General features: G+C 41.1%; 1 protein-coding gene across 11 annotated transcripts in view; it reads right to left on the bottom strand.

Moving 5' to 3' along the window:
* The window catches only part of KCNC2 (potassium voltage-gated channel subfamily C member 2), a 109158-nt gene extending 87398 nt beyond the window's left edge, over positions 1–21760 (bottom strand). For 5 of the 11 annotated variants that reach the window (XR_013955711.1, XM_080606555.1, XM_080606554.1 and 2 more), the window contains exons 1-2: positions 21396–21755; positions 20136–20861 (exon numbers count right to left, since the gene is read on the bottom strand). Coding sequence is in view for 10 of the 11 variants with exons in the window: in XM_080606555.1 (XP_080462681.1) it covers positions 20136–20792 (657 nt within the window). In the remaining variant the exon portion in view is untranslated. Of the gene's footprint in view, positions 1–20135; positions 20862–21395 lie in introns of all 11 variants that reach the window. The other 6 variants (XM_080606553.1, XM_080606550.1, XM_080606548.1 and 3 more) reach the window with 5 other exon arrangements.
* Between the last annotated feature and the right edge of the window lie 5038 nt (positions 21761–26798).

The following is a 26798-nucleotide window of genomic DNA, read 5'->3' on the forward strand; positions in this document are numbered from 1 at the left end:
TGCCTGGAAGAAAAACAAGGCTGCACCTGCATGGACCTCCAAGGGTCCATCCAGGCAGCTCTCCACTTCAGTATTGTTCTCATTGCCTCGCATGGCAGAGGACAAACAGTTCTCATCCTTTGATCGATCCTCCTGCACGTGACCCACCACAAAAACACAAGGCACAATTTACCACGAGAATTTCTCTGCTGATTCTGAACACAGCCCAGATGCACGTCAGTCCTCCTGTGTGGTGCAGCCATCTGAGCATCTGCTACCTTGCTTGGAAGGGCAGATTTTTCTTTTATTATTCTTTTTTCAGGAGGGAAGAGGAGAGAGACACAATAGAAATCACTACCATAGAAATAACAGTTTTAGAGGTGGACCTCGTGCCCCAGCAGGGCTCGTGAAGTCACAGCATGTCGAAAGAGCAGGCAACAGCCCTGTTGTACACTTGGGAGGCATTACAAACAAGGAGAAAATTCAGCACAAATGTAAAGACCACACATTTTGGTGGTTATGTGGTGTCATAAATTGCAATAAGCTATGTTAGCAGCTGTCACAGTCCCTTCCCATTAACACCAATAAGACATGCTAGAATGGAATCAAGATGATTTTACTGGCTTCCTAAACATATATATATATACATATATATATATATAAATCCAAGCTCTCTAAAACTACACTTGTCTCTGAGACCACAAACTTCACAGCAAATTGCATTGAGAACCCATCACACTCTCTCCATTCACCAGGGTAGCTCCTAGATGATACCAGGGCTCCTGATGCACAATCCAAAATGTGCACAAATCAAATATGTATGCACTTATAGAAATAAGCCTGTGCTTACATGGAATTTAGAGCTGAGAGAAACCAAGGCAAAGAACAGGAACAGAAAAGTACTACATAAGGGCAGGCAGTGAGTGGCTCTGAAGTAAGTCTTTGAATAGCTGAGTCAGTTCAATCTGATTTTACTCAAATACTTTAATTTCAGGATAGGTATGACATATTGAAATCTAGTGATTTCCTAAAATACCTGATGAGGGTATAAATATCGTAATAAATGAAGTAGTATACACAGAAATTGCACTAATTTAGTTAAACTGCTTTGGAAGTTGTCTTATTTACATCAGAGCAACCCTCTGGTGCGTTACAGAAAGTGTGGGAAAATTGGTTTGGACCCAAACTAAGCTAAATGAGTACAAGACACTCTTAACTTGATTGAACCATGGCCATACAAGCTTACTATATTGATTTAGGTAAATCAGCTTTAGCAAGCAACTTAGTTATGCCAGTGCCAATTCTATATTTAGAGCACAAAGACAACAATTTTGCTATTTTTCCACTTTTCACATGCCTATTTCTCAACAGTACAACTTGTGTGCAAACGAGCATATCCCAATAAAATACACTGAGCATAAATGCCTGGTTTGGTTAAATATATAGCAGAATTGTATTGAAAACACTCAAAAGGGTTTTTATGTTCTCTGAATATATGCATCTCTCTTGGCTATTTTTGATCATCTAGGCCTGTATCTCTAACTATAAAGAAGCCAGAGAACTTAGACACCTAATTTTAGGTGTTCTGAATTGCACCTTCTAAACACCCAGCTGAAAAAATACATACCACAATATTTGAGAACTTTTCAGACAAAAATTATGTACAAGATTCTGTAATAGAAATAAAATGGGTCTGCAGATAAGATTAAAAAAAAAAAAAAAGAGGTAGTTTTCCTTGTTGTTTTAAGATTGCAAGTCTAACTATTTTTGAAAAGAGAACATTATTCATTATATTTCACAGCACTGAACTGTGAGCCTATAGAGTTTGTTTTTTTTATACATTTTATTTTATTTTTTCTCCTTTAAGAGGGGAAAATAAACATTTGGACTCACCCCACATATTTTGTTAGCAGGATCAGATATCTAATAAGTGAATTAGAAAAAAATAGGGCATGGCCAAAAGAAAATTAATTTGTTCCAAACATTAACTAATTTGTGAAATGAGGATGATGTAACATTTGCATACTTGAATAAAAGAAGGTGAAGAAAAACCTAAGTTTAATGCAGAACTAGAATTATCTCTGGTTGTGCATATCTAGGAAGAGTTATTCTTTCCACACCATTATCAATAAGGCATTCCAAATCAAACCTCTGATAAAAAAGGTGTTACAAAATCATCATTCATGCATACTGATTTTCATATGTTGGTTTGGTCCATTTCTTCATGTTTGTTCCAAAATAATTCCAATTTTCATAAAATGGTCTGATTACAGTCACAGACAAAGCAGTTTTTCAATACTGTCTGACACTTTAATTTACATCATTTATAATTCATGAAAAGCAGTATTGCAAATATTCAGGCTTCATTTTCAATTTTTACTGCTCTTTCTATCCTTTTCTGAGCCTTCATCTTAATTGAATAGGTGCATAATAAGTCTCCTAGACCCAGTAATAAAAATGTATCCTACAGGTCAAACAGCATAGCATTTTATGTTATTGCAAGTCATTCAGTCTTCTGCTCATTGTCGTCTCTCCTCGTATCAATCCACCATTAGCTAATAGCATTAACAGTGTTATCTTTAAAGACAGAAAATTGATGACACAGTCAAGGACAATGATTCTATTTTTTTATGGTATTAACCCATAGAAGAAACAGCACATGATGAAACTCCCCTTGAAAATAAGGTAAGACTCTACAGCCAAACAAAAGATTTCCAGTTCTGGATTACACACATGCATGACTTGTCTAACCAGTATCAGATACAGAGAGGCACCTTAGAATCATTGAATCATTAGGGTTGGAAAAGACCTCCAAGATCATCTGGTCCAACAATCAATCTTAGATCCAACCTTTGATCAATGACGAAGCAAATCACCCATTCTTCATTGCTGTGAGCATAAAAGTACATTACGAATCAAAAACACCACCTATCACCACCACCTACAAAAATATATTGCCATAATATAAATTTACCATGAAAAAAAAATCTAAGGAAAAATACTCTCCATCAAACTTCAGATAGCTTTTAAGGCACTAAACACACACAGACACACACAAAAAAAAAAAAAAAAAAAAAAAACTTTGTATTAGCTTAAGCCTGGAACTCCAAGGGCCATCACATTTCTGTGTTCAAGACAATGACTGAGAGAAAATTCAGTACTTTTTCATTCCATAGAGAAAAGTAAAAATATTAAATAAATAAATAAATAATAAAAAGAGATGTTTGCTGAACAGTTTCTTCTAAACTTCACCTTTGATCAATGAAAAGCATGAGACAAGATCAAAGAATAATTAGGGGTTTAGGAAACATGCTTATTAAGCTTCTAATTCACTCATAATTTTCCTTATTAATAAGAGGGGGAGATCCCTGTACTGGAAAATGCAGGAAAAAAAAATTGCCATCCTCATTTACAGTTCTGTCCTATCATTTAAAGTTGGTTTCACATTTTCTCTTCAGAGCAAGACAGTACCCATTCTTGACACTATCTTTGGTGATTCTCTCCCAAAAGAATAAAAGCCGCTGCTAGCTCATACCATATAAATGCAACATTTACAGAAGAGTACCCCATGATGGACTACAGATAACATATCTTTCTTACTGTCCAATAACTTCAGAAATGTTCTTTGTTTAAAAAAGTAGAAGAATCACCTGGAATTTGAGGTTCCTCAAAGCCTTGCTAGTATTCTTTCTTACAATTGCAGTACTAGTGTTCTTTCAACAGCCCGAAAAAAAAGGTTTTGAGATGTAAAAAAAGCCTTGATTTGAATAGGCCAATTCAGAATGATGTAGTATAGCCTGACTTAGGATAATTTTATTCAAGCCTATTATTTCTAGCCCATTAGTTTCTATGAAGGAAAAAAAAACCTTTCTGCTACTTAGTGAATTTCAAATATTAAAAATTTATCTTATTAGCCTCTTCTGTCTCTTTATCATGACGTATTTTTCTTTTTTCTATGAACTTAAAAAAGTGCTGTTTTCTTGAAAAATCACCATATAATAATATTTACAATATTAGTACACATAGTAATACTTATAATATTAGTACATAAATATGTTTAACAACTGAAAGCGTTTTGTTTAACACAGTTACATCTCAATGCCATATGTTACATATTTCCAGTTATTTATTATCTCTTATCTAAACCACTACGAATACTACAGAATGAGCACCAGTTTTGATAGAGTTTATGCATGAGCAGTGTCAAGACTGTGAGCTACTGATTCTCACTAGAAAAAAAAAGCATAAGTGCACAGGCAGAACCATTTTCCAAATCTTACAGAGGTACACTGAATTTTTGCCATTCAGATACAACTCAAACAGATTCATAGTAAACTGAAAGTTTTAAATATTGTTTTCAGAAGTTCAAGAACCAAGTGTATTATTACACCTAAGATGTGATGCACAGCTTAGCATAGATAGGCATAGAGGCTTCTCCCTGGCCTTCTTTTTTCCCTTCCCCTCCACCAATACTTTATTCTAATCAGCTGAAGAATTCCCAAGGACTGTAATAAATGCAAATATTTTCACCCTACAAAACTGTTAACATGTATTTTTCCTTCCCTAGGCTGCAGAATAAAACAAATCTGGAAGCAACTACAACCAACACAACCTCCATTTCAAGGCAATGCCAGTCCCTAATTTTCTGAGCCTAGCTCACTTTGTGGTCCTCAAAAAAAAAAAAAAAAAAAAAATCTCCCCACCCCCATCATCAGGTCTTTTTTTTTTTCTCTCTCCTAGCCTTTTTTTGTTAATTGCCATTTCAAACATATCGTTTTTCTTCAGCACCTCCTGATTTCCCTCTTGATTTTTCCTTTAAGATTCTGTCTCCTCAAAATCTTAATGTGCTTTTTTTTTTTGATTGGTTTCCTATTTATAGGTATTTATAGGAGCACTCAAATCCTCTAGCATACTTAGCTTATCAGTTTGCCAATGCGCAGTTTATCCAAGATTCCCTGCATATTCTAGGAGATCCTTTCCTGATTTAGAGATTGCCAGGCTAATGTGAGAAGCCCAGTGTCATTCTTTTAAATACAAATATCCTGGAATTGAAAGAACAGTCCAGTGTACTCCAATCTTAAAAAAAAAAAAAAAAAAAAACGGGTTTTTACTCTAATTAATATCGTGGCAGTGAGGGAAGACCTCCTTAACGTCTAGTGCCAAATTTGTTTTGAAAAGCACTGCAGCTTGTTAGCATGGCTACAAGCTCATAGCTTTTTTAGAGCCAAACTAGTGACCCATGCCAACAATTTGCCATTGCCACTAGGAATACATAGAACCATGTTTTCATGTTAAACTCCTGTAATGAAAGATTTGTTTTTCAAACTTATACTGTGAATACAAAACCAAATCTGTGCTGTACTCCTGATTCACTTAGGCAAATTCAGAACCTTGCACAAAATCAGCACAACGCATGCACAGAGGAGAAAGCATATGTGGCAGACTCATAAAGCTATAACTCTATATATTTTCTGTTGCTAAATACTTTACGGTTGATTTATTGCTTGGAAATGTGCATTCAATTCTATATAAAATCTTGGATATTGTTTTAAGATCAGATACTATTCTGCATAAGGAACCATGCTGAAATCCAGACCTGTTTTATGCAGCTATTAACAACACTCCAGAGGGGAATTTTTCAAACTTCAAAGGCCTCAGAAGAAAGTCCAAAAATGCCGCTTTCTCCTGTCAAGACTATAGGCAGTGACCATTTCAGGTAGAAAAAGGAACAGTGCTCACTCATTTATCCTGCATCTTGTCCCACAGCTATTAACAGGGTGAAGAAATTGCTTGCCTTTCCGCAGTGGGAGCACACTTAATATACTTGCACGCTGCCGTCTTCTGGACTGAATTCAGCCAACGATGCCATGTGCTTCAAACATATCCCCAGATCTTGCCCAAATAAAGTTAGATGTCATTTCCAGCACAGAAACACAGCAGCTAATCTATTAATGAATTTCCTGTAGTAATTTGGTATGGCTTTCATAATATGTAAAAGTAATATAAATACCTCTGTTGACATGGAAAAGGTTTTTTCTGGGGATAAGGGAGAAATCAAACCAACAACATCAGTGACCACAGGCAAAGATAGATCTTCAAAACACTTCAACCCTTTCTGTGGCAACTTTTTTGCTGTCCTTGGCTTCCACTTTTTACACAACAATTCAGATCTATCGAGTTAACAAAATGCTTGAATTTGATTCTCAATAAACTATTAAATGACATCTTCTTCATGAAAATACATTTACCTATACAGGAAGAATTCCCTCATAAGAAGAACTCACAGCTAGAGTTCTTGTATAAATCAGTCTTGTACGTGAAACAGGACAGAAAGATGGGTGTTACTTCTAAATTAAGGAGCAGGTATGACCTACTCCTTTGGGAAAATCATTTACCAATATTTATAGTAATTCAGTCACAACAGCACAGTGTGCTTAGCCAATACTGAACATCCGAACAGTTGAACACAACTAATTAACATATTAAAAGCATTAAAGATAGGAACTAGCTTTCACTAAACAATGCAAACACCCCTGAAGTACAAAATTAAATGGTACCATCAGTATTGCTCACACTGGGCACTCTTATGGGATCTGGCTTTTTTTTTCTTTCTTTTTTTTTTAATTAGGAAGAGTCTAATAAAACATATTGCCTAGGAGCACAGCCTGCAATCTCAACCATTCCTCCCCATATCTGGTAGCTACGCTTCAAAAGCAGAACACAACCAAGAATCAACACGAGATCATTGAAAATATTGAACAGTTGTTCTAATATACTGCAGATCGAATTGGTAGCAGAGCCAACTGTATAGATTGGCCAATATTTCTCATTTTAAGACTCCCAACTCGGTTGTGCCTGAATTCAACTGCACAGGCTGAATGCCAAATGTCTTTGTAAACATTCAGAAATTGGTGAGAAAGATTGAAAAATTACATTGTTTTCAGGTGTATTAAATTCCAGGAACCTTTTATTTCATAAGTTCTAACATCAGTTCCAGGAAAAAACTTTGACAATCTGTGTATCTGAGCCAAACCCCACCTTAATTTGATATCCTTGCATTCATATGCTACAAAGAAATCTTCATTAACATGACTGAAGAGTTTCTTCCCATGTAGACCCTGCCTCAGTCAGCTCAAAAAATGGATAAAGTTTATTACTGAATTCCAATTTTTCTTCTTTCTAGATTGTTCAGGTGTGGGATATGTGCCTTCTTATTTGAATATGCTCTTCTGTCTCTGTTGTGCGAACCAAATTATCAATATATTTAGGGGATTTCCTCTCCTACTAATTACTGCATATATCCCAATGACACAGTCCCAGTTTATTCCCAGAATATACCCATGTTGTAAAATGAATGAGACAGAGGTCACAAAAATAAAAAATAAAAATAGAAGAAGATCATGAGATGATTATATATGCTTAAACCTTTGGGGACAGAAAACAGCAAACTATCCCCAACTTTCTTTAAAAAGTTCCTAAGCTCTCCTTTGAACTACATTTGACAGTCACCAACTAAAATACTTTATGTTACTGTATTATTTTAGTACTGCATTTTTTTAAAAGTTATCTTGTGATCTTCTAGGGCATGAGGACAGCTGCATCTTCCCAATTAGCAGACTGGGTGAATCACGGTGGTGTGGTGAACCATGGAAGATGTTACAGCCTAGCAGACATAAACTGGATCTCCAGAATTCCCTGCCAGTGCATTAGTCCCCAAGCCCTCTTTACTCCCCATCTCCCACCGAGTCTGACCAAACAAGTTTGTCATAACACAATCCTTGCAACACTCACAGTATGCATTCTACTAAGATTTTTTGCATCTTCCACATAAATATTACGTTTGCATTTTTGTGCTTCTCTTTATTTGGCATTCCCATTCTGCCTTACAAGAAGCAGAGATGCGTGAATCTGATTGGAGCTGAACTTCTTTCTACAAAAAATAACTAAACTAAAAAAAAAAAAAAGTAAAGATAAATGAATAATAAAACAGGTTGGATTATTTCAAAGATGAAATATCATGGTATGTGTTTATCAATCTCATCCCATGAATGTGATTGCCAAATCTGACGTTATTTAGCATTTCCCTTTTACCAACAGCTGCAAAAGGGAAAGCTACATCCCTGGGAGACATTATTTTCCTAAAATGTCTTTTAATAATAAAGAATATACAGAATTTTACAATATAAAAATCAGTAGATTTCTAATGCAAGACTGTATAATTTACCAGAACTTGCTATAGGCTTTTGAGCCACTCAGTTTAACTCTATAAAAGTAATATAATTCTCTTAACTGTTGAAGGATGTTGGAAACAAATCTGTGGAAAGAATAGTCTTCTTGTTTATAGTTTGTAGATGTTTTACATAACAATGAACACCACAGAATATTGGTTTGCTTCAGAATAATTAAGATTTTTTTAATGTCACACATTCAATAATGCAGGAGTGACTGTATGAAACACTAAAACAATTTCCAACTTGATTTATGATTTATTGAACAAAAGGCAGAGCTCTCAAATTCAGAAGGGTTTTCCTACATCAGCCAAGCCCACTCCAGGTACTGCGGCAGAGTTACACTTCCTGATGCTGCAACAAGTGGAAATGTAAATGCTTTCTTAAGAAAAGATGTCTTCTGCAAGGTGTTCAGACATGCTGCAATTAGTATTTGAACTAATAGGTGGAATCTGCATTAAACAATTAAAAGAATTAAGTCGTGAGAGCTGGGATACGTCCTTCTTCATTAAAGTCCTCAAGGACAAATAGATGGGGAAAAATATATATTCACAGAGAAAATCTTCTTGTCTATCATAATCAAGTTAGGAACACTGTTATGTACATGTTTAGAAATGCACGTGTGTGTAAATATATACCAAAACTGCCAATGCCACCCAGCTGTGTGGTGCAGTCGACACGCAAGAAGGAAGGGATGGCATCCAGAGGGACCTGGGCAGGCTGAGAGGTGGGGCTGTACAAACCTCATGGGGTTCAACAAGGCCAAGTGCAAGGTTCTGCACTTGGGCTGGGGCACTCCCAAGCACAGATACAGGCTGGATGGAGAATGGATTGAGAGCAGCCCTGAGGAGAAGGACCTGGGGGTGTTGGTTGATGAGAAGCTCAACATGAGCTGGCAAGATAAGCTTGCAGCCCAGAAAGCCAACCGTGTCCTGGGCTGCACCAAAAGCAGCGTGGCCAGCAGGGCGAGGGAGGGGATTGTCCCCCTCTGCTCTGCTTGTCAGACCCCACCCGGAGCCCTGATTTCAGCTCTAGGGCACCCTATTTAAGAAGGGTGTGGACCTGTTGTAGCAAGTCCAGAGGAGAGCTACAAACATTATCAAAGGGCTGGAGCACCTCTCCTACAAAGACTGGCTGAAGGAGTTAAGGTTGTCCAGCCTGGAGAAGAGGAGGCTCTGGGGAGACCTTGTAGCAGCTTTCCAGTACCCAGCGGGGTCCTACAGGAAAGCTGGGGAGGGACTCTTTGTCAGGGGGTGTAGTAATAAGACAAGGAGTAATGGGTTTAAAATCAAGGAGTGTAGACTTAGATTAGATGTTAGGAGGAAATTCTTCACTTAGAGGGTGGTGAAGCCCTGGCACAGGCTGCCCAGAGCAACTGTGGATGCCCCGTCCCTGGAGGTGTTCAAGGCCAGGCTGGATGGGGCTTTCGGCAGCCTGGTCTGGTGGGAGGTGTCCTTGCCCATGGCAGGGGGGTTGGACTTAGATGATCTTTAAGGTCCCTTCCAACCCAAATCTTTCTGTAATTCTATGATTTGCATCCCTATTTATGTATATATGAATAAAAACTCCACCTGAAATTTGAAAGCACGAGAACCATAAACATTGTTCTGTGTCAGACTTACTCTTCACACCTGGTCTTGCAGGGCATGTGGTTGTCACACTGGCACGGTGCTTGTCTGAGCAGCAGAATTGCAAGAAAGAAATTATAGCACAAATTTTTACAGCATATAGCATATTCCCTTAGGCCCCGCTATTGCCAAGACATTCCCACCCAGAAACAAGGTTTAGGTTTATGAAGAAAGGGTTATGGTCACCATATAATTACAAACCATAACAATTACCTCATCATTTTTAAAAAAGCTTTGCCAGTAAACAAACAAGATTTGCAATGTTTGTTCATTATAATTACTAATACATACCTCCTGATCTATAATTTCAAGGAGTACACAAACAGTAGCACTAAAAGACAGGAGTTCAATAATTTTCCTCACTCTGTTTTAGAAAGTTAGGTAGTGATATTTTAACAAAACCAGACACTGTTTCAAAGAGGATTGCCTTCATCTCATGAATCTGTCATAACTCCAGTGCAAGATAGGTTCCTGTAATGAAATACAAACCCAACATGAACTAAATCTACACTTCTCTAAAGACTAATGGGTACATTTCTTCTACCAAATACTGAATTTAAATGTCTTTAAATTGTTGAGAATACAAAATCACTGAAATCTTGCTGGCTTTTCATTTCAATACATGATGAATGCCATCACTCTCTCAAACAAATGCTGCTAGCACAGCTACTAAAGGTAGCATTGAGAGTAGAGAAGCATATATAACTATCATTGCAACTCAAGCTCAAACAGAATGGTTAATTGTATTACAAAAACACTGGAAAAGCACGGATTAAAAAGTATTAGAATAGTCAGTCATTGGCTCGGTGGTAGTGCAAGGTATTGAATGCAGCAAGGTGAGGCTCAAGATTGAGGAAGCAGATAAGTAAGAACCAACGGCCTTCAAAGATGGTTTGGGGAGACACTTGCAGTTGTCTCAGAAGCTGGATTAAGGTGAAGACCTGCATCAAAAGTGTACCTACTACAACGGATGTTTCCAAAATTGAATAAACCTAGTCATTAGAGAAGTCATTCTGAAAAGATCAAAGCTCCTTTCTCATTTTAAGATTAGGGAAGAGGCAACTGCAATAAACAGCATCAATCTGGTAGATAAACCTGCAGTTTAAAGGCAACTGACATCTTCCATCCTTAAAACAATGAACGCCATTCATAAAAAATAGACATAATACAAAATGCCTTTCCCAGTTTTAAGGTTTGGCTGGCTGTATTGTGATGAAATAAAATAATGAAACTACATTCCTTGCTTCAGTCTATAATGGTTCATTTTCAACCAAGATGTAATTTCTTCTTTTTATCAAATATTCTCTGCTTTTTAATTTCCCCAGTTCATTTGTCCTGCTATTGAGACACCAATTTAGAACATGCAATGACTAACCAAGGAGACCCTGTAGCTGCAATGCATCAAACCAATTTTGTTGACCATTCAAGGGTCACTGAAACATCAGCTTTATGTGCCTTTTTTGGAGACAATTGACAAACACGACCATTTCTTTCTCCAAGCTACACAGGTATTAATACATCCTGGGCAAGCTGGAAAAGAACTCCAGCCTACCGTCAAAAGTTTATCCTAGCCTAGCATATATCCAGTAATGAGATTTACTGACCAAGGGATGGAGACATCTAAGGTTTTAAAATAAATTTAACATCAGGTATTACCAGATAACAAGCAGGCAATGTGTTATATACTTTAGAGCTTATGTTCAATACTTGGGCTGAAATCCTACCCCACTTGACTTCTACCAAAAAAAAAAAAAACCTTTTGATGTCATTTATAACAGTCACTGTATATACACTTTATTTTTTATACTATGAAAATATGAATCACAAAATAATTATTACATAAATGGACTTCATTTTTCAGTGTAAGGGAAAAGAGGCTTGGCATATCGGAACTTAACTCTGCAAGAGGCCCAAACTCAGTTTCCAGTCCAACAGAATATTTTGACACAAGATTAAACTTAAGCACACAAGAAATCAAATGAGCATCTAATGTGTTTAAATGTTTTCCCAGACCAATGCAAGGATGTTCAAGATGAAACCCATATGTGCTTGGAGATGAATCATTTCCTAAAATTAAAATGGAAAAGTGAAGGTAGATACTAGACCTAGAATCTCAAAAACCAAAAAGAGAATTGAGGTTCTTCTCCAAACCATAACTGGATTAAATTTAGAATGCTGCAAAGTTCCTGTTGAAAAAAAAAATGCAGAATTCTTGGGATGATATTGAAAAAAAAAAGAAATCTAATATAGCTTTTTCCACCTCTTAACCAACGTAATGCTGTAAAAATTAATATAATCCTGAATCCAATTATTATGAATAATTGCCATTCACATGGGTAAAGGATTACTAGGTGCCAATGAATAACATAAAAACAGACACCTCACTTTAAAATTACCTAGAATTTTTGAATACATGTTCAAGAATAAGGACTAACGAAGATGTCTCCTATGGTATTGCCTAAGAACTAAAGAAATTTTATAACCATGTGTTTGTGTACTTTAAAAACAACCTTTGCATTATTCCTTAAGAATTTTTACCACTACTTTAAAAAATATATCTTTCTGTGGTTGCACAGTCTTTATATTAAATACTAATTACTACATACTTGATTACCCTTGATCTCACAGTAGACAGCATATAAAAGCGTAATATATTTTGTGAGCATTTATGTTCTGAGAAATTAAGCAAGCCAACAGAAATATGATTAGAGACATTACTCTTCCCCCTGGTTAAGACCCACTGAGCAGCAGGGTGCCTGTTGGGAGGCTGACCACTCCAAACCAGCACCGTGACAGGCAGCAATGGTGCCCCCCAGGCAAAACCATCAAGATCTCATCTCGTGCTCCTTATTTTTGCAACCACATGTAAGCAGCATTTCACAGCACCATTCTGTGTCACAATTTGTGTCACTATACTGAACTTCATGTTCTCTAAAGCAATTTCCTGAAAGAGAATTTTCTCAGCCATTAAAACTGAGTCTCAGTGTATGATTTCTGTTACTTCAAAATCCCACATACTGCTAGACCCCTAGCATTAGAGTAGCCCTAAGCTTTTATGAAAGAAAGCATTTTAGTGTGGTGAAAGTCATTCCTAAAGAAGAATTATTTCTCTTAGGATATGGATTAAACATTTAAGAAGATTATTGCTATACAGCAGTATACTCTACAAATTATCAAAACCAAAAACACAACCTTCAAGATATTCCACCTTGTTCAGAGTGTAGAGAAACTGAAAGAAAAAAAAAAAAAAGAAAAAACAGATTTGTATGCTATATACTAATGACAATGTAAATATTTAAGAAACTATACTTATCTCAGAAATAAGACTAAATGATAGCATGTTCTTTATTCAACACATATTAGTAAACTTTACCATATTATTCAGCACCACGATAAAAGACTGTTCTCCTCTATTAACAATGCTTTTTCAGGAGCATATCAAAGACCTGCTACCTAAGGTTCACCTAGAAATGCTAAGAAACTGTAAAAGGCTGTCTGTAATAAGACACAAAATATTACACCCCTGCAATAATTAACCTACTGGTATAAGAAACATCTCAAAATCTTCAGACAGGGAAAAAAAACGCAGTTCTAATATATAATTGGATAATTCAGTTTTTAAGCTTCATGTCACTACTTCAAAAATTCTGTAAAGCAAATCACAAATCACAAGAAAATGTGTTTTATGTGATTAGATGGCATTCTATTTTTAACACTACTGATTAACAGATGGCAGTGGAGTTTTTCTTTCAAAAGTGCTTTAGTCATCATAAAGTACTAACAATGATCTTAATTAAACACATTTGTAGAACTAAAAAAAAAAGTGATTTCATGTTCTTTCTCTACAACTGTTTCTGGATCTCTTTTTGACAAGATTACCATTCAGTTATAGAAACATATACACGTATACGTAAATATACCAGGTCAGCACTAACAACTTAAATCCCTTTTAGCATGTTGATAATGCTAAATTTGATAATTGCCAATGCTAAGTTTATATTAGTATGTCTGTACACATTTCCATAGTTGTATATTGTGTTCACCGCTTCAAAGTATTTCTGGTGCAAGAAATATCCTCATGCTTCAGCCCTTGCATCAGGAGGAAGGCTCTTTAGAAGCAACTGCAAACATAAGAAAGTATTACTATAAGAAATATCCTTAGCAGAATTATAACCAACAGCTTGATATTCCATATATTACCCTATCTGTATTTTTATTGGCCTACATACTTTACTCATGGTTAAAAGTAAACAGCAGAAATCTCCACAAGCTCCTACATGGGATCAGTAAGCTTATGTAAATCACACTGCCAGCAGAAATTTCTGAAGAAGAATTCAGCAAAGAGAAATAAAAGGGAACATCCCATCCCATCAGGTGCTAAATACGGAGAGTATAAACCCTTTCTTTCCTGTTCTGGCTGAAGGAAACCATGTTTCCCCAAGATCAGCCAAGAGCAGGAGTCTCTGTGGAGTTGAACAACGCCGAAACACCACTTGCAATTAGAATATAAAAATATTTTAAAATTGTATAGAGATGCCTTTCCTCTTCTCTGATGCTTCTTCCCTGACTGCAAGGTAACTTCATAGGAAGAGAACAGACACTTTCTGCCAATGACTGACGAAGACAAAAAGGGAAAGTAAGTTCTACACGGTTTCTTTAAAACATCTTTAAGTTTCTGCAATGGGGGAAACTAATCAAGGATTTGAGATTAGTCCGAGTTCTGAATTTCTTTCACTATTATTTAACACAAATTCACAGAAACAGGAAAAAAATGCTGGCTTCTTCAAAGAGCATTGATACATCTATCATGGGCTAAGTACCAGACACTTTATGAATATAGGGTCCCTGAAGATATCATTTTTAATCCACTTTTTTCTTACCCTGACTGCATCACATGATGGCATTATTCCGTGTGATACTTTATATTCACCAGAAGTTGAGCTACTCCTCCTCCACCATCTTAGTAGGTTTGAAAACACATTCTCACCCCCAAAGTAAATCATTTTAGCATTTCACTGCTGTAAACAAAACATGACAGAGAGCAGAGCATTATGTCTGAACTGCATAAAAGAATGCTGTCTGCTAGATTTCTCAACCAAGAATAATTCTCACACTGTTATTATCTTGGGCTATGTGTGTTAGGCTAATTTCCACTTCCAGTTACACCAAAGCAGATTCTGAATAAGTCCATTAACCAAATTATTTCAGTCAGAAAACGAATCTGGCTATGTGCATGGGCACATTTGTGACAGCATCTATTTCTGAAATGATAGGGCAGATCATCTCTGTGGCGTTCATGTCAGAGCCATGACAAAATGCTTCCCCGAGATTAATAAGTGACAGAGAGAAGGCTGTTTTCAATGGAAAAAGGAAGCCAAGAGCTGGCTTGTTTCCATGGAAACAGTAGCAGCAGCAGGCAGAACAGCTGTAGAGGAAAAAGGCAGAAGTTAGGGAGGCAGAAATCTTTCTGATTTTACCTCACCGATACATCAGTGCCATCAGACACCAACTAAATTTAATGTAGATCAAACTTGGCCATGTTGAACAGGTAACTCATTAAGCAACAATTTACAATTAAGTCTTTCAACAGCCAGCATTCCAGAAATAAATTAATAAAAATGACTTATAATGCGATTTAGTCATCCTGTGCACACTGTGGAGCATACAAATACCCATAACAGTGATGCCTCACGATGTTTGTCACTAGGTACAAATCTCGCTGTGGCTTTAAAAGCAACTACAGCTCCCATAGGCTGAATGCTTTAAGCAGAACCACTGGTTTTAGCCAATTTAAGATAATGGACTCTCCTTTCCCCCTTAGAAATAAATTCAACACTTTGATTATCAAGACGGCAAGAGGAAATCCCTCTTTCAGTTTCTTTGCCGTTCTTCACTATTTTCTTTGTACACTTCTATAATCATTTTCAGATATAAAAAGTCTTCATAATTAAAGAATTACTAGAGTAAGATCTAAAGCATACTTGCTTTCCTTCTTGCATAAAAGATAGAGAGTAAAGGCTTGCACTTACAAATTAAATGGCTTTTCTATTTTTAAGAAAGCAAATGAACTCCGCTCTTCACTATTAACCTACAAATGTACATTCTGAGCTAAGCATATTCTCCCCACTCCATTTACAGTGTCTCCATCAGACTGTCCCAGCAGCATTGCTTCCACCAGAAATAAAAGCTGTTTTGCATTATGAATAGCCAAAGTCCTAAATATAACCCACACAATTCGGCCACCCTGGTACGTGACAGGTATCTGGTTTCCTGGAAAAAAATGTGCACAAGCCACCAAATAAATATATGTTACCTTTACTAAGAATGCTCTCCAATATGATTTCTGGGGCTTTAGGCTGTTGAGGGGATCCATAAAATCATATTCTCCCCACTCTCCCACCTGCCTTATCTCAGCTGGCCCTTCCTACAGCTAACCTCATCACCAAATGCTCGAGGCTAGCAGAGATATTACAATAAGCCTCTGCTGATGTGACTCCACCACGTAGAGCAGCGTACAGGAACTTTGCATTTCCAGTCAGCAATGCTGCTTACTGCTCGCATCCCGCTCCCCGTACCACGACGAAGTGCTGTAGGATCGGTGTTTTTAAGAACACCTGCAAGGTGTGAGCATAACTCCCAAACTGCAAGGCTCTCCGTGGTTTTATTTGCATTTCTGTGAATACTCAAGATAACTTTACAAATATGAATGCTAATTAGCATTTATCCTTCCCTTGTAAAACAAATAATGATGATCTTTCTGACAGATAAGAAAGGTGCAGCGCAGGGGTTATGTCAGGTCCCTTCAGCCACCAAACATGACATAGGACAAGCAGGAAGCACCTGCCCGTGTGCCAGAGGCCACCACCACCCTACCCACCCTGGCTTCCCTGTCCCAACTCCACACACAGACAGACAGGCTTCTCAGAGGGACGGACAGACAGCTGTGAGCACTGAGATTCCCCCGAGCATCTGAGAGTTCCTGCGCTAAGTACATGAATAATCCATAATCTTTAGGAAAAATCAATGACAAATGATAATTATTTCTTTAAGCAGCGCCATATTTCAACTATTATTCAACAGTAAAAGGCCTTAAAAGCTTAATTAATTTGAAATATGATATCTGAGACTGGCAGTGACATTCTAGGTCCCTCTGGGCATCTGCAGACGCTCTTTCAAACTCGGTGCTTAATTATGCCTCTTGTACTTTCTTACAAACTATTTAGACATTCCTTTGCACTAAAGCATAATGAATACTTTGTACTTATGTAGCAGGAGATGCTAAAGGATACCAAAACAGTTTACAGGCGTTAACTAGTCACACTCAGTTCACACGACTGAGGTAAGAATCGGATAAGGATCTGCTTCAGATCTGCTTAAACCAACACACCGGAAGATTTCTTTGCCCAATTCATTTTCTTCCGTGACAGTATCTTACACCAGCACCTCTGCACCTACATAACAGCGTTCTGTCAAACAAAAGTTTGTGAATGATAGCTCTATTAAGCCTGGAGTGAAAGGAGTGCCACTATACCCTTTAATTACACTTCACAGACTATGAAACCCAAAACGCTAAAATGAAAACAGAAATAATATTCAAAAATAACTCCTGAACTTGAGATACAAAGTAAAGAGTTGCAGGTTTCACAGCAATTGTATATATGTGTAATACATTTTATATTTACAAAAAAGATGGCTAGTAGATGTCACTAACTGATTAACAAACTGCACACATTAAAGTTGATTTTTTTTTTAATCTCCAATAAAGCAAACCTTTTTGTCAACAAACTAGTTTCTCTATTTATATAACACCATTGGATGGTCTTGCTAGAATAATCTTGTGTGTGCACTATCCCCCAATAGGTTACCATGGCAACTTATATTTGAATTTCTATAAATTTCTATTTTTAGAGATCACAGTTTAGGATAAAGAAAATCAGAAGAATTAAGTTCCATTTCATTAATAACAAATACCCAGTTTTTAATCAACATAATATTTCCCAGAATGGATATCGTGGAAGTTAAATCAGGCAGCAACGCTTTTAAAAAAATAAATAAATAATTACCACAGTTACTAAGAAAGTTTACCACTAAGCAGTCTCACCATAATCCCAGCAGTGCATGAGTCAGTAGCTAACACTATGAGACAAGATTGATGTGCACGGAGTTTTTCTTGCTTTCAGTAAGGCCAGGATTTCACCCAAATATTTTTAGAGTTAGTCATCATTTCAGCTGACACACAACAATATGCTGGCATTTGCCAGAATGCTCAGAAAATAACGTCTCTCTCTCTCTCTCTCTTTCTCTCTCTCTCAGGTGTGGGAAAATGTTGAACTGACAATAACATCTCAGTTCCACGCTGAGCTTCCCATCACCTCAACTGCTACGTGTTCGGGTGTGAGCACCAGGTGTATGCCAGTCCTTTAAGTGCAAAGGTGCATTATGCTTTAAAACTTGCCAGGATTCTGCAAGTTGTCTTCCTACTGGAAAGATCACTGTACAGAGTAGCAGCACTGAAGAAGAAAATTAAAACACCAATTTAGACGCTGTTGCTACAGCTCTGACGCTGCCTATGGTAGAAACCAGAATACAATGTTTAAAAACAATTTTTAGGAGATCAGTATTGCTAGTCTTACACTATGACATTAACTTAATTAGTGCTCATTTTCCAAATTTGAGATGTCTTTACCCGACCCACTGACGGTCTAGCACAGATGGGGAAATTGGGCAAACCTTGCCTACAGGTTCTGTCAGAGTGGACCGAAGCGTGCTGCAAACACAAGTGACAGCTCTGATTTTGGGGTGTAATGGCAACCAGCACCCTACCCTCATATTTCTCCTGCTACCTTCCACATAACTTTTACTTCAGGCTCATCAGTGCCCCAGCAAAGTCCACGGGGAAGGCTCCATAGCGTAACAGCTGCGGGCTCGCTGCCGTCAGCAGCTTTGACAGAAGCAGTGGTGACAGACAGGCTGCAGCAGGATCGCTGCACGCTGCTGTTTTGTCAGGTAACTGACAGCAAAAGGAGCTGTGGAGTTCCGGCAGCGAGGATGTGAGCAACGCGTGCGTGTGTTAACGAGCAAAACCAGAAAAAACTCCCAGAAGCATCTACAGAACTAATCCCGTATTAAAAACGTACTTCAACTATCAGCTGGAGCCAGCTGCCGAAGGAAAACAAATTGTAGGACACTTTGAAAACATTAACAGTGCTGGCACTCTGCAAACGACGGTAATAACTACGAGGACATTGCTTTCTGTTTTGCTTATCCCACTAAGTTCACAGGGGCTGCCAAGTTTCACAGAGCCTTCATCAGGCCATGAGGTGCAACTCAAGAAGTCGGTGAGCCACACGCTTACGCTCGCATCTGTGGGCTTGCCATGAAATCGGTATGGATGACCGGGGGATGGCACCGGCTGTGACTGCACTTTTTGCAGGATGAGGCTCAGGTCTGAAGGCTTCACAGGCAATCCCAGTGAATACCCTGCAAAACACTTACTGCTATTCTTAATTTGAGCGTGTTTCCCATCACAAGTTCTCTTCACGTGTCGCAGGGAGGATTTGTTGCTGGTTGCTTTTGTCACAGCTACGTTCAAGGCACGGCTGTGTATTTCTCCCAAAGGAGTTACAACTATTTGTTTGCTCCGAAGCCACGGTTAAGAAAGCAAGCCCGCGTCACCACTGATAGCAGCAGCTACCAGGCAGAACTAAAATCCAGATTGTGCTCCAGAGCAGAAAGTAGCGTCAAAAGCTAAAATCCCTATCTAAATGATGAAAACTTACTAAGATCCTCTGTTCCCCAACCCGCCAGCCTCAGATCGGTGAGGGTGACCCTGAGAAATCAGCACAGGCAGTCAGGGTGACCCTCCGTCACACACGCTCCATGTAACTCGGACCCTCCCCCAGCGCTGACAGAGGGATGCTGAAGGGCCAAGGTGGCCTTGCACAGCTGCCAGCACCTCACCCCAAACCCAAGGCCACCCTGAGCACTGGGGTGGGCTGATGGCTCTCACACACCCCACACACCACCCTGGGGTCCCTCGGAAAGGAGCACCTTGTTGTCGGCAGACGCAAAGGGGGCCACCAGCATCACCCCATGGTGGTGGCTGGGGACCACCAGCATCACCCCATGGTGGTGGCCCACCCGAGCCTCACCTCCACACGCCCACCCCAAGCCGGCCACGTTTCCCCGTGACACCCTGTGCCCCCACCATCCACCCCAGCACCCCGAGGCATGGACAGAGGCAGGGGCAGAGTCTCCCCTGGGTCCCTCGGGGTCGGCAGCGCCGTCCGAGGGCGCTTACCCTGGCGGCCCGCGAGGAGTAGGGGTCCTCGAAGAGCGCCCAGACGCGGGGCTGCAGCCGCTTCCAGCGGCCCCCCTTGCCGTCGGCGGCCCCGGCGGCAGCCCCCACGTCCTCGATGCCCAGCCTCTTGGCCGCCAGGTCGTCGTCGTCGCCGTCGGGGGGCGGCTCGCCCGTCAGCAGGTCGGGCGCCTCGAAGATGTCGAGCGCCTCCTCGGCGTCGCGGTGCTGGCGGTAGGTCATCCAGCAGCAGGGCTCCACGTCGGTCTCGTCGATGCCCCAGAAGGCCAGCTCCTCCTCGAAGAGCGGCCCGCAGACGTCGGCGGGGCAGTGCAGCTTGCCGGTGCGGTAGTAGTTGAGCACATAGGCGAAGACCCCCGGGTGGCGGTCGAAGAAGAACTCGCTGGCCCCGCCGCCGCCCCCGACCCGGGGGCCGCAGCCGCTGCCGGGCTCCGGGCAGCCCCCGGCCAGGGGCGGCGGGTTGGGGGGCGGCGGGGGCGGCGGCGACGGCTCCTCGGCGCCGGGGGACTCGCCGCGGGACTCGCAGGCGAGCAGGGCCAGGCGGGTCCCCGGCAGGGTCTTCAGGGTGCTGCGGTAGGTCTCGTGCCGCGTGCCCCCCACGTTGAGGATCACCCTCTCGTTGTCCTCGAGCTTCCCCATCGCTCCGGGTGGGACATGACTGGGGAGGGGGCAGAGCGGGCGGGTCCGGGGGGGGGCGAGCTTCTGCGCCTTCAACGCGGACGGAGGAGAGAGATGAGGGAGAGAGGTGAGGGAGACGATGAGGGAGAAGCCCCCCCGGCAGCACCGCGCCGCTCCCCGCCCAGCCCGGCTCCCGCCGCCCCAGGCACGGCTCCGGGCGGTCCCCCCGGTCCCCCCTAAAGCGGGCTGCGAGCTGGCAGCGCGCCCCCCCAGCAGGATCAGCCGCCCAGCCCACCACCACCACCACCACCACCACCCCCGGCTCCACGCGGGGCTGGGGGAACAGAGAGCGGGCACCTGCCTTGCGGTAGCCGAGCAGCTTCCTACGGAGATAAAGAGGGGTGGGAGGCTTGTTCCCCCCTCCCCATCTATTTTGGGAGGGAATGAGGGATTGCTTTGTGGGATGAAGCAGCTCGGGCAGCAGGCACACCCTTGGAAAAGCCGTTCGTGTGGAGCCGGGGCTGCCACTTTCCCAGGGAAACCACGCATCTCGGGGACGAGCCGGGGAACGCAGGGCATCCTTCCCGACCCCCCACCCCCCCCAGCCCCTGCCGCCCCCGGTACCTGAGCCAGGGGGCAGAAAGCGGCTCCCCTCCTCCTCCCGCGGCGCCAACTACTTGTTGTTTTCCTCCTGCCTTCCCTCCGGGCTCAACTCCGAGAGGAATACCAGCGGCCCCCCCCGAGCCCCCGCCTCCGTCCCTTCCCCGGGGCGCCGCCGCCCCGGCACGGCCGGCAGAGCATCGCGGGCGGCCGGCGGGGACACGGGCAGCGAGCGGCGCCTCCCCGGGAGCTGCGAGCCCCGGGAGCCCCCCCCGCAACCCTCCCGCAGCCCCCACGCGGGGCCCAGGCTCCTCCCCGGGGCGGGGGGAGGCGGCAGCGCAAACAAATCTCGGCCGCCCCAAAAAATAGGCAGCCCCCCCCCCCCCCCCCCTCCTCCCGCACACTGTGGTTCGCTTGAGGGGATCAGCCGGGAAGGGATGGGGGCTGCGAGCGGTATTTTGTTTTATTGATTTTATTTTATTTTCGTGAGGAAAAGCGGCGCCCAGCCACAGGTGAGGGCAGGGAGGAGATGCCCGCAGAGGGTCCTGGCACCTCGCAGCCACCAGGGTCCTCAGGCACCATGGGCAGATGGTGGGCAGGGGGCTCCAGGAGGGGGGATCCAGCTTGCAGGGCAGCCTGAAAGCACAGACAGCGGGTGCTCTCCACCCTCAGTAGGCTCCGGCCACCGTAGACTGGATTAAAGGTGAGAGATCCCAATACTGTACAAGGTACTGTAAACACCCATGCAGAAATCTCTGACTCTAAGCCATCTTAGTTATTTTCTACAGCCTATTTTATTGATGTCTGGGTTCAGCTGAGTTAGAAGGGGAAAGAAGTGTCCAGCCCCAGAAGATATGCAAGAGGAGACATGATTCCTCTTGCTCCTTCCTCAAAAAACAGCAACAAAACCAACATTTTTCCTCCATACCAAGGGTATTCCCTGGCATGAAGCAGGGTAACGAGGGGAATAATGGTATGGAAACACCCCCTTCCATGTCAGAGCCATGCTGGAAGCAATGCTCAGAGGACAACACCACGCTTCGACCAGCTTCCTTTAACCCAGATCTGTCGGTCTGTGGCATCCATGATGTAAATGCAGGCTCCCAAAGCAGCAGCAACTTTCTGAGATGAGTTTCAGAAGCTTGCTCCAGATGTACATTTTGAAGTTCCTTGGAAAAAAAAAAAAAAAGCTGGAATATTTCCTGCCAAGGCAAATATAATCAGTTAGTGAAAACTCCTGGGAGCCAAAATTAATATTCAATTACATAGCTGTAAATCCAGTGGAAAGGACTCACCCGCCCTGAGCCAAAGTAGCACTGCTCATGCCATACTTGCTTTTCTTTGCAGAGAGGATTCTGGAGAAAAGGGGACGTGCAGAAGGAGAGAGCAAAGCAAAATGAATATGCATCGTTGTCTCTCTGACCTACAAGAGGTTTCTGGAGAAATGCAACCAACTACAGCTCTGCAGCATTCATCCATTATGGAAAACCATGGGGTGGCAGTAGCTGCCAAAACACCAGGCAAACTGTATCATCACAGTGCCAGGACTTCCCCCTGAACTGCCACTGTCTGCCCAAATCCCACATCCACGGTCACGTTATAGGACACGCACTCCCCTCCACAAAAAAACAACCAACCACCACAAACCAAAGACTAGCAAGGATGGCATCTCATAATCAAAACTTTACAGTCATACCCCATAATGCATATGTCATGAAAAGCCCTGTATGTAGTTTATGCTTCAGACTTCTTAAACACAGGGTGGGTTTGTTGATTTTTTGTTTTAGTGTTTTTATTATATTATTGTTATTCCATGGAGAAGGAAAAGCTACAAAAATCATTTTTCTGATTGGTAAGAAAAAGAGTGGTCTCTCTGGTAATGTAATAGTCCTTCAGTCAAGTCAAAATGTTCACCATATTCTACAACATGTCTGTTTCTAAACATAACACTATTAATTTCTCTTTGTCGCTCTTCCTTGTATTTTCAGCATGTGGCAGATTTCTCAATGAAGGATGAAATTATGTCAGACATTGACTTTTCAGAGCCAAAATTTTCTTGAGTGATATAATGGAATAAGAAGATAATATTCTACATCAGCAATAACAGTAACATTTACAAATTAATTTCACACCCCACAAGACACTGACCTGAATTTTGGCACCCCTCAGTTTCCAATAAAAGTGGAAATGTATGAAACATATGTAAGAAAGAAATGTGCCTCCTCAGTTAGGCTTACCATGAAATATATCTACAAATGGAGGGACAATAAGCGCATGTATTAGCAAACTCTCAAACATTTTTACGTAAAAGTTTAGTGGAAACGTTTCTGTAGCTCCAAATTCGGAACTTTATTTGAAGAACAGAGTGACACTGAGCAATATACAACCAATTTTCCCTGCTTGATAGGTGTTATGAAAGGAAAGGTCCTATGTTATTGTTTTAACTGACAAAGCAATAAAATTAGCTGTGAAGACTGCTATCAGAAACCCAAGCCAAATGAGCATTTTAGTTACTAGTAGCGATCGTCATTCATGCAAGCCTGAGTGCTGCAAAGCAAAGTCATTGAATTACCAGCTGTCTAACAATAAAAGAGTAAATGGAAGGAAGGCAAAGGCAGGGGAAAAAAAAAAAAAAAAGACACATGGAAAAGAAAAATAGATTTGAGGGCAAATGGAGCGTACCTCAGTCACAGCCATGCTCTGAACCACCTTCTGGAGGAGCTCTGTTGACTAGGAGGTGCCCAGGAAGGTCAGCCTGCCCAGCTACCTGCTGGAGGAGGACATGAGGCAGAAGCCACCACTTCCTATTTTTCATATGATGTTGTAATTGAGAAACAAAGAAATCAATTTTATAATTGAGAATTATAATGAAGACAGTGCAACACAGCCAAAATACAATCAATTTATATCAGTTTAGTTGATGATTAAGTAAATGAACTAATTATTTTAAATATTCACCATCATTAACTTTTTATTAAGCTTCTCCTTGCTTCTTTTACTTATTTTTCTATTTTCTCTTATTATTTATAATCATCCCTATTATTTACAATTACACATACTAATTCATTCCAGATCTTGCAGAATGTGACAGCCACGTTATACTCAAATATACTGCTGATAAGTCAGAATCACTGCTCAGAATTTAGGGGGGAGTAAGGGGGACAAGCTTAGGTTAAGTAAATGTCTGTGAAACGACAATTAGAAAGCCATGGGGTAATTAAAGTCCACAAGGAAACAAAGCCAACAGGAAGTTGTCATCATTTTTACATTATGTTTATTAAGGAAAGAAAAACCTAGAGGATCCGGATTGGGGTCTGCTGAGAAGCCACACGACACATTGGAAAAACAGGTGGGCACTAATTGCATCACCTAATTGGCAATGCACAGCCTATGCTCCCTGGAGGTGGGGGAGTAAAGTCTGCAGTTTTCCATACGTTAAGGTAGGCTTCAGATTTCTCCTGTCAGAAGAAAGGGGTGTTGGGAAGCGATGTGGCCCATTCTGCCTTGTGCAGCTCCAGCCACACGTTAGTCATAGCCTCACGTGCTGTCCCTCAAAAGTGCTCCTCTTCCCTTCTGCTGCAGATTGAGACCCTGGAGCACCCCAACTTGCACATCCTCATCCTCTTCTCCAGTCCTTCCACAGGTGTTCCAAGGATTTCAAAGCAACATCCCTCTTTGTAAGCAAGTGATACCACAAGCTGCACCATTTCTTTGACCCTTAGAAACCGTGACCCTTCACTTTTGATGACAGAGTGGGCACCATTCCTCCAAAGCAGAAGTGGATCCCACATGCCCTTTGCCCAAATGTCACTCGTGCCAGAATCCTCTTCAGCCCACTGGCTTTTTCATTCATGCCCTTTGGCTCCCCTTGATTACAAATGTCAGAGGTATTAGTAATGCAAGATGGTGGAAAAGAAATATTAGTCACCTGTTTCTGCTGTAACTCAAGTAGCTTTGTCAGTGCTGATTCATATTTGTGGGATGCACGTTTTTCTCTGGCAACATGGGATATTACATTCTGCTCATGAAGGAGGCATTGCCTGAGGCTCTCTCCATATTTACATCTTTCGTTGACCAAAAGCCAAAATAGCAAGAATAAATTTTTGATCTATCCTGAAATTTTGCTTCAGTTCTAGCTAACGGTCAGTGATTTCTCTCAACCATAACCTGTCAGAACACAGTGCTACTTCTGAGGGACTGTCACCTGCCAACAAAATAGTGGTTTTCTAAAGACCAGTTAAACAATGACAGCAGTGCTTTCACAAGTGTTGCTCCTCAACAGGCATTTACTCTTTACTTCATGTAGAATGTAAATACACATACTGAGCTTCTGCCACATGCTCTATGTATTCACAGAGACAGGAAAAAAAAAGGTCTTAGAATGATCTAGTCAAACATGTAGAGTCCAGAGGGACAGGGAAATGAATACAGCATCTCCAAACTAGTTTCAGCTCTTGGATACAAGCTTCCATCATTCAAAGGGGGTTGATGATCTTTCCATCTGTAACCAGAAAGCCCAGAGAGACAGGGAAATGCCCAAGCCATGCATCTTCTTCTGCAGTATTGCTATATGAGCCAACAGAAATATGCTGACCTCCACTGCGTCTCACTTTTGTTTTCTGGCATGAATGCAAGCATCATGAAAATTTTGGGAAATGCAAGCATTTCTGCAATTTTCTGTTCTTTACCCATCTCATTCTTCTTGACTGAAGCTTTTGAAGAACAGATCACTAATAAAACTTTGTTATTACGCTTGTATTCAGCATAATGATGGACTCCTCTTGTTGCACATTTTAAGCAGTGCTATGATATAAATAATAAAATCACAGTCCCCTAGAACATACAGGCCAGAGAGCTTTCTTCAGCTACAGAAAAGCATGGCCTGAAAGATCTAAATCTGTCTAAACAGAAGAGATACCTTATTATCTATTTTAGTACAGCCTCCACAGGAAGGAAAAGAAAAAAAAATCTATAACATAGTTTGCTGTGAAACATCTGTCATTTTTGTTTCATTGGCAAAGACTGTATGAAGAAATAGCCTATTTGCAGGGATATCCAGAAGGACCATCAAGCAACCTAATAAAGAAACTTAGAGCAATCTTTCGTTTTTAAGTCTGAGTTGAATATAATTTGACTCGAACACACACACCCTGAACACTTTAACATAATTTACAAAAATAAACATACATCTATCATCCAGCACTCACACTTGCTTACCATCTACCAATACAGAACAGCTATTCTATATTTTTAAAAGAATAGAAACAATTACTAAAATTCTCTAGGAGCAGTTTTGTTTCACTGGAAGTTAGCTTTGAGGGATCTTCTAAAATTAGTTCAAATCTGATATATAAACTGCATATGATGATGATTTATCTGAGGAAGTCAAACAACTCTCCTTCAGATGCCATCAAAATCAGTGGAAAC

Source organism: Anser brachyrhynchus (genome assembly GCF_964034855.1).
Source record: "Anser brachyrhynchus genome assembly, chromosome: 1".
In the NCBI taxonomy this organism is placed as follows: Eukaryota; Metazoa; Chordata; class Aves; order Anseriformes; family Anatidae; genus Anser; species Anser brachyrhynchus.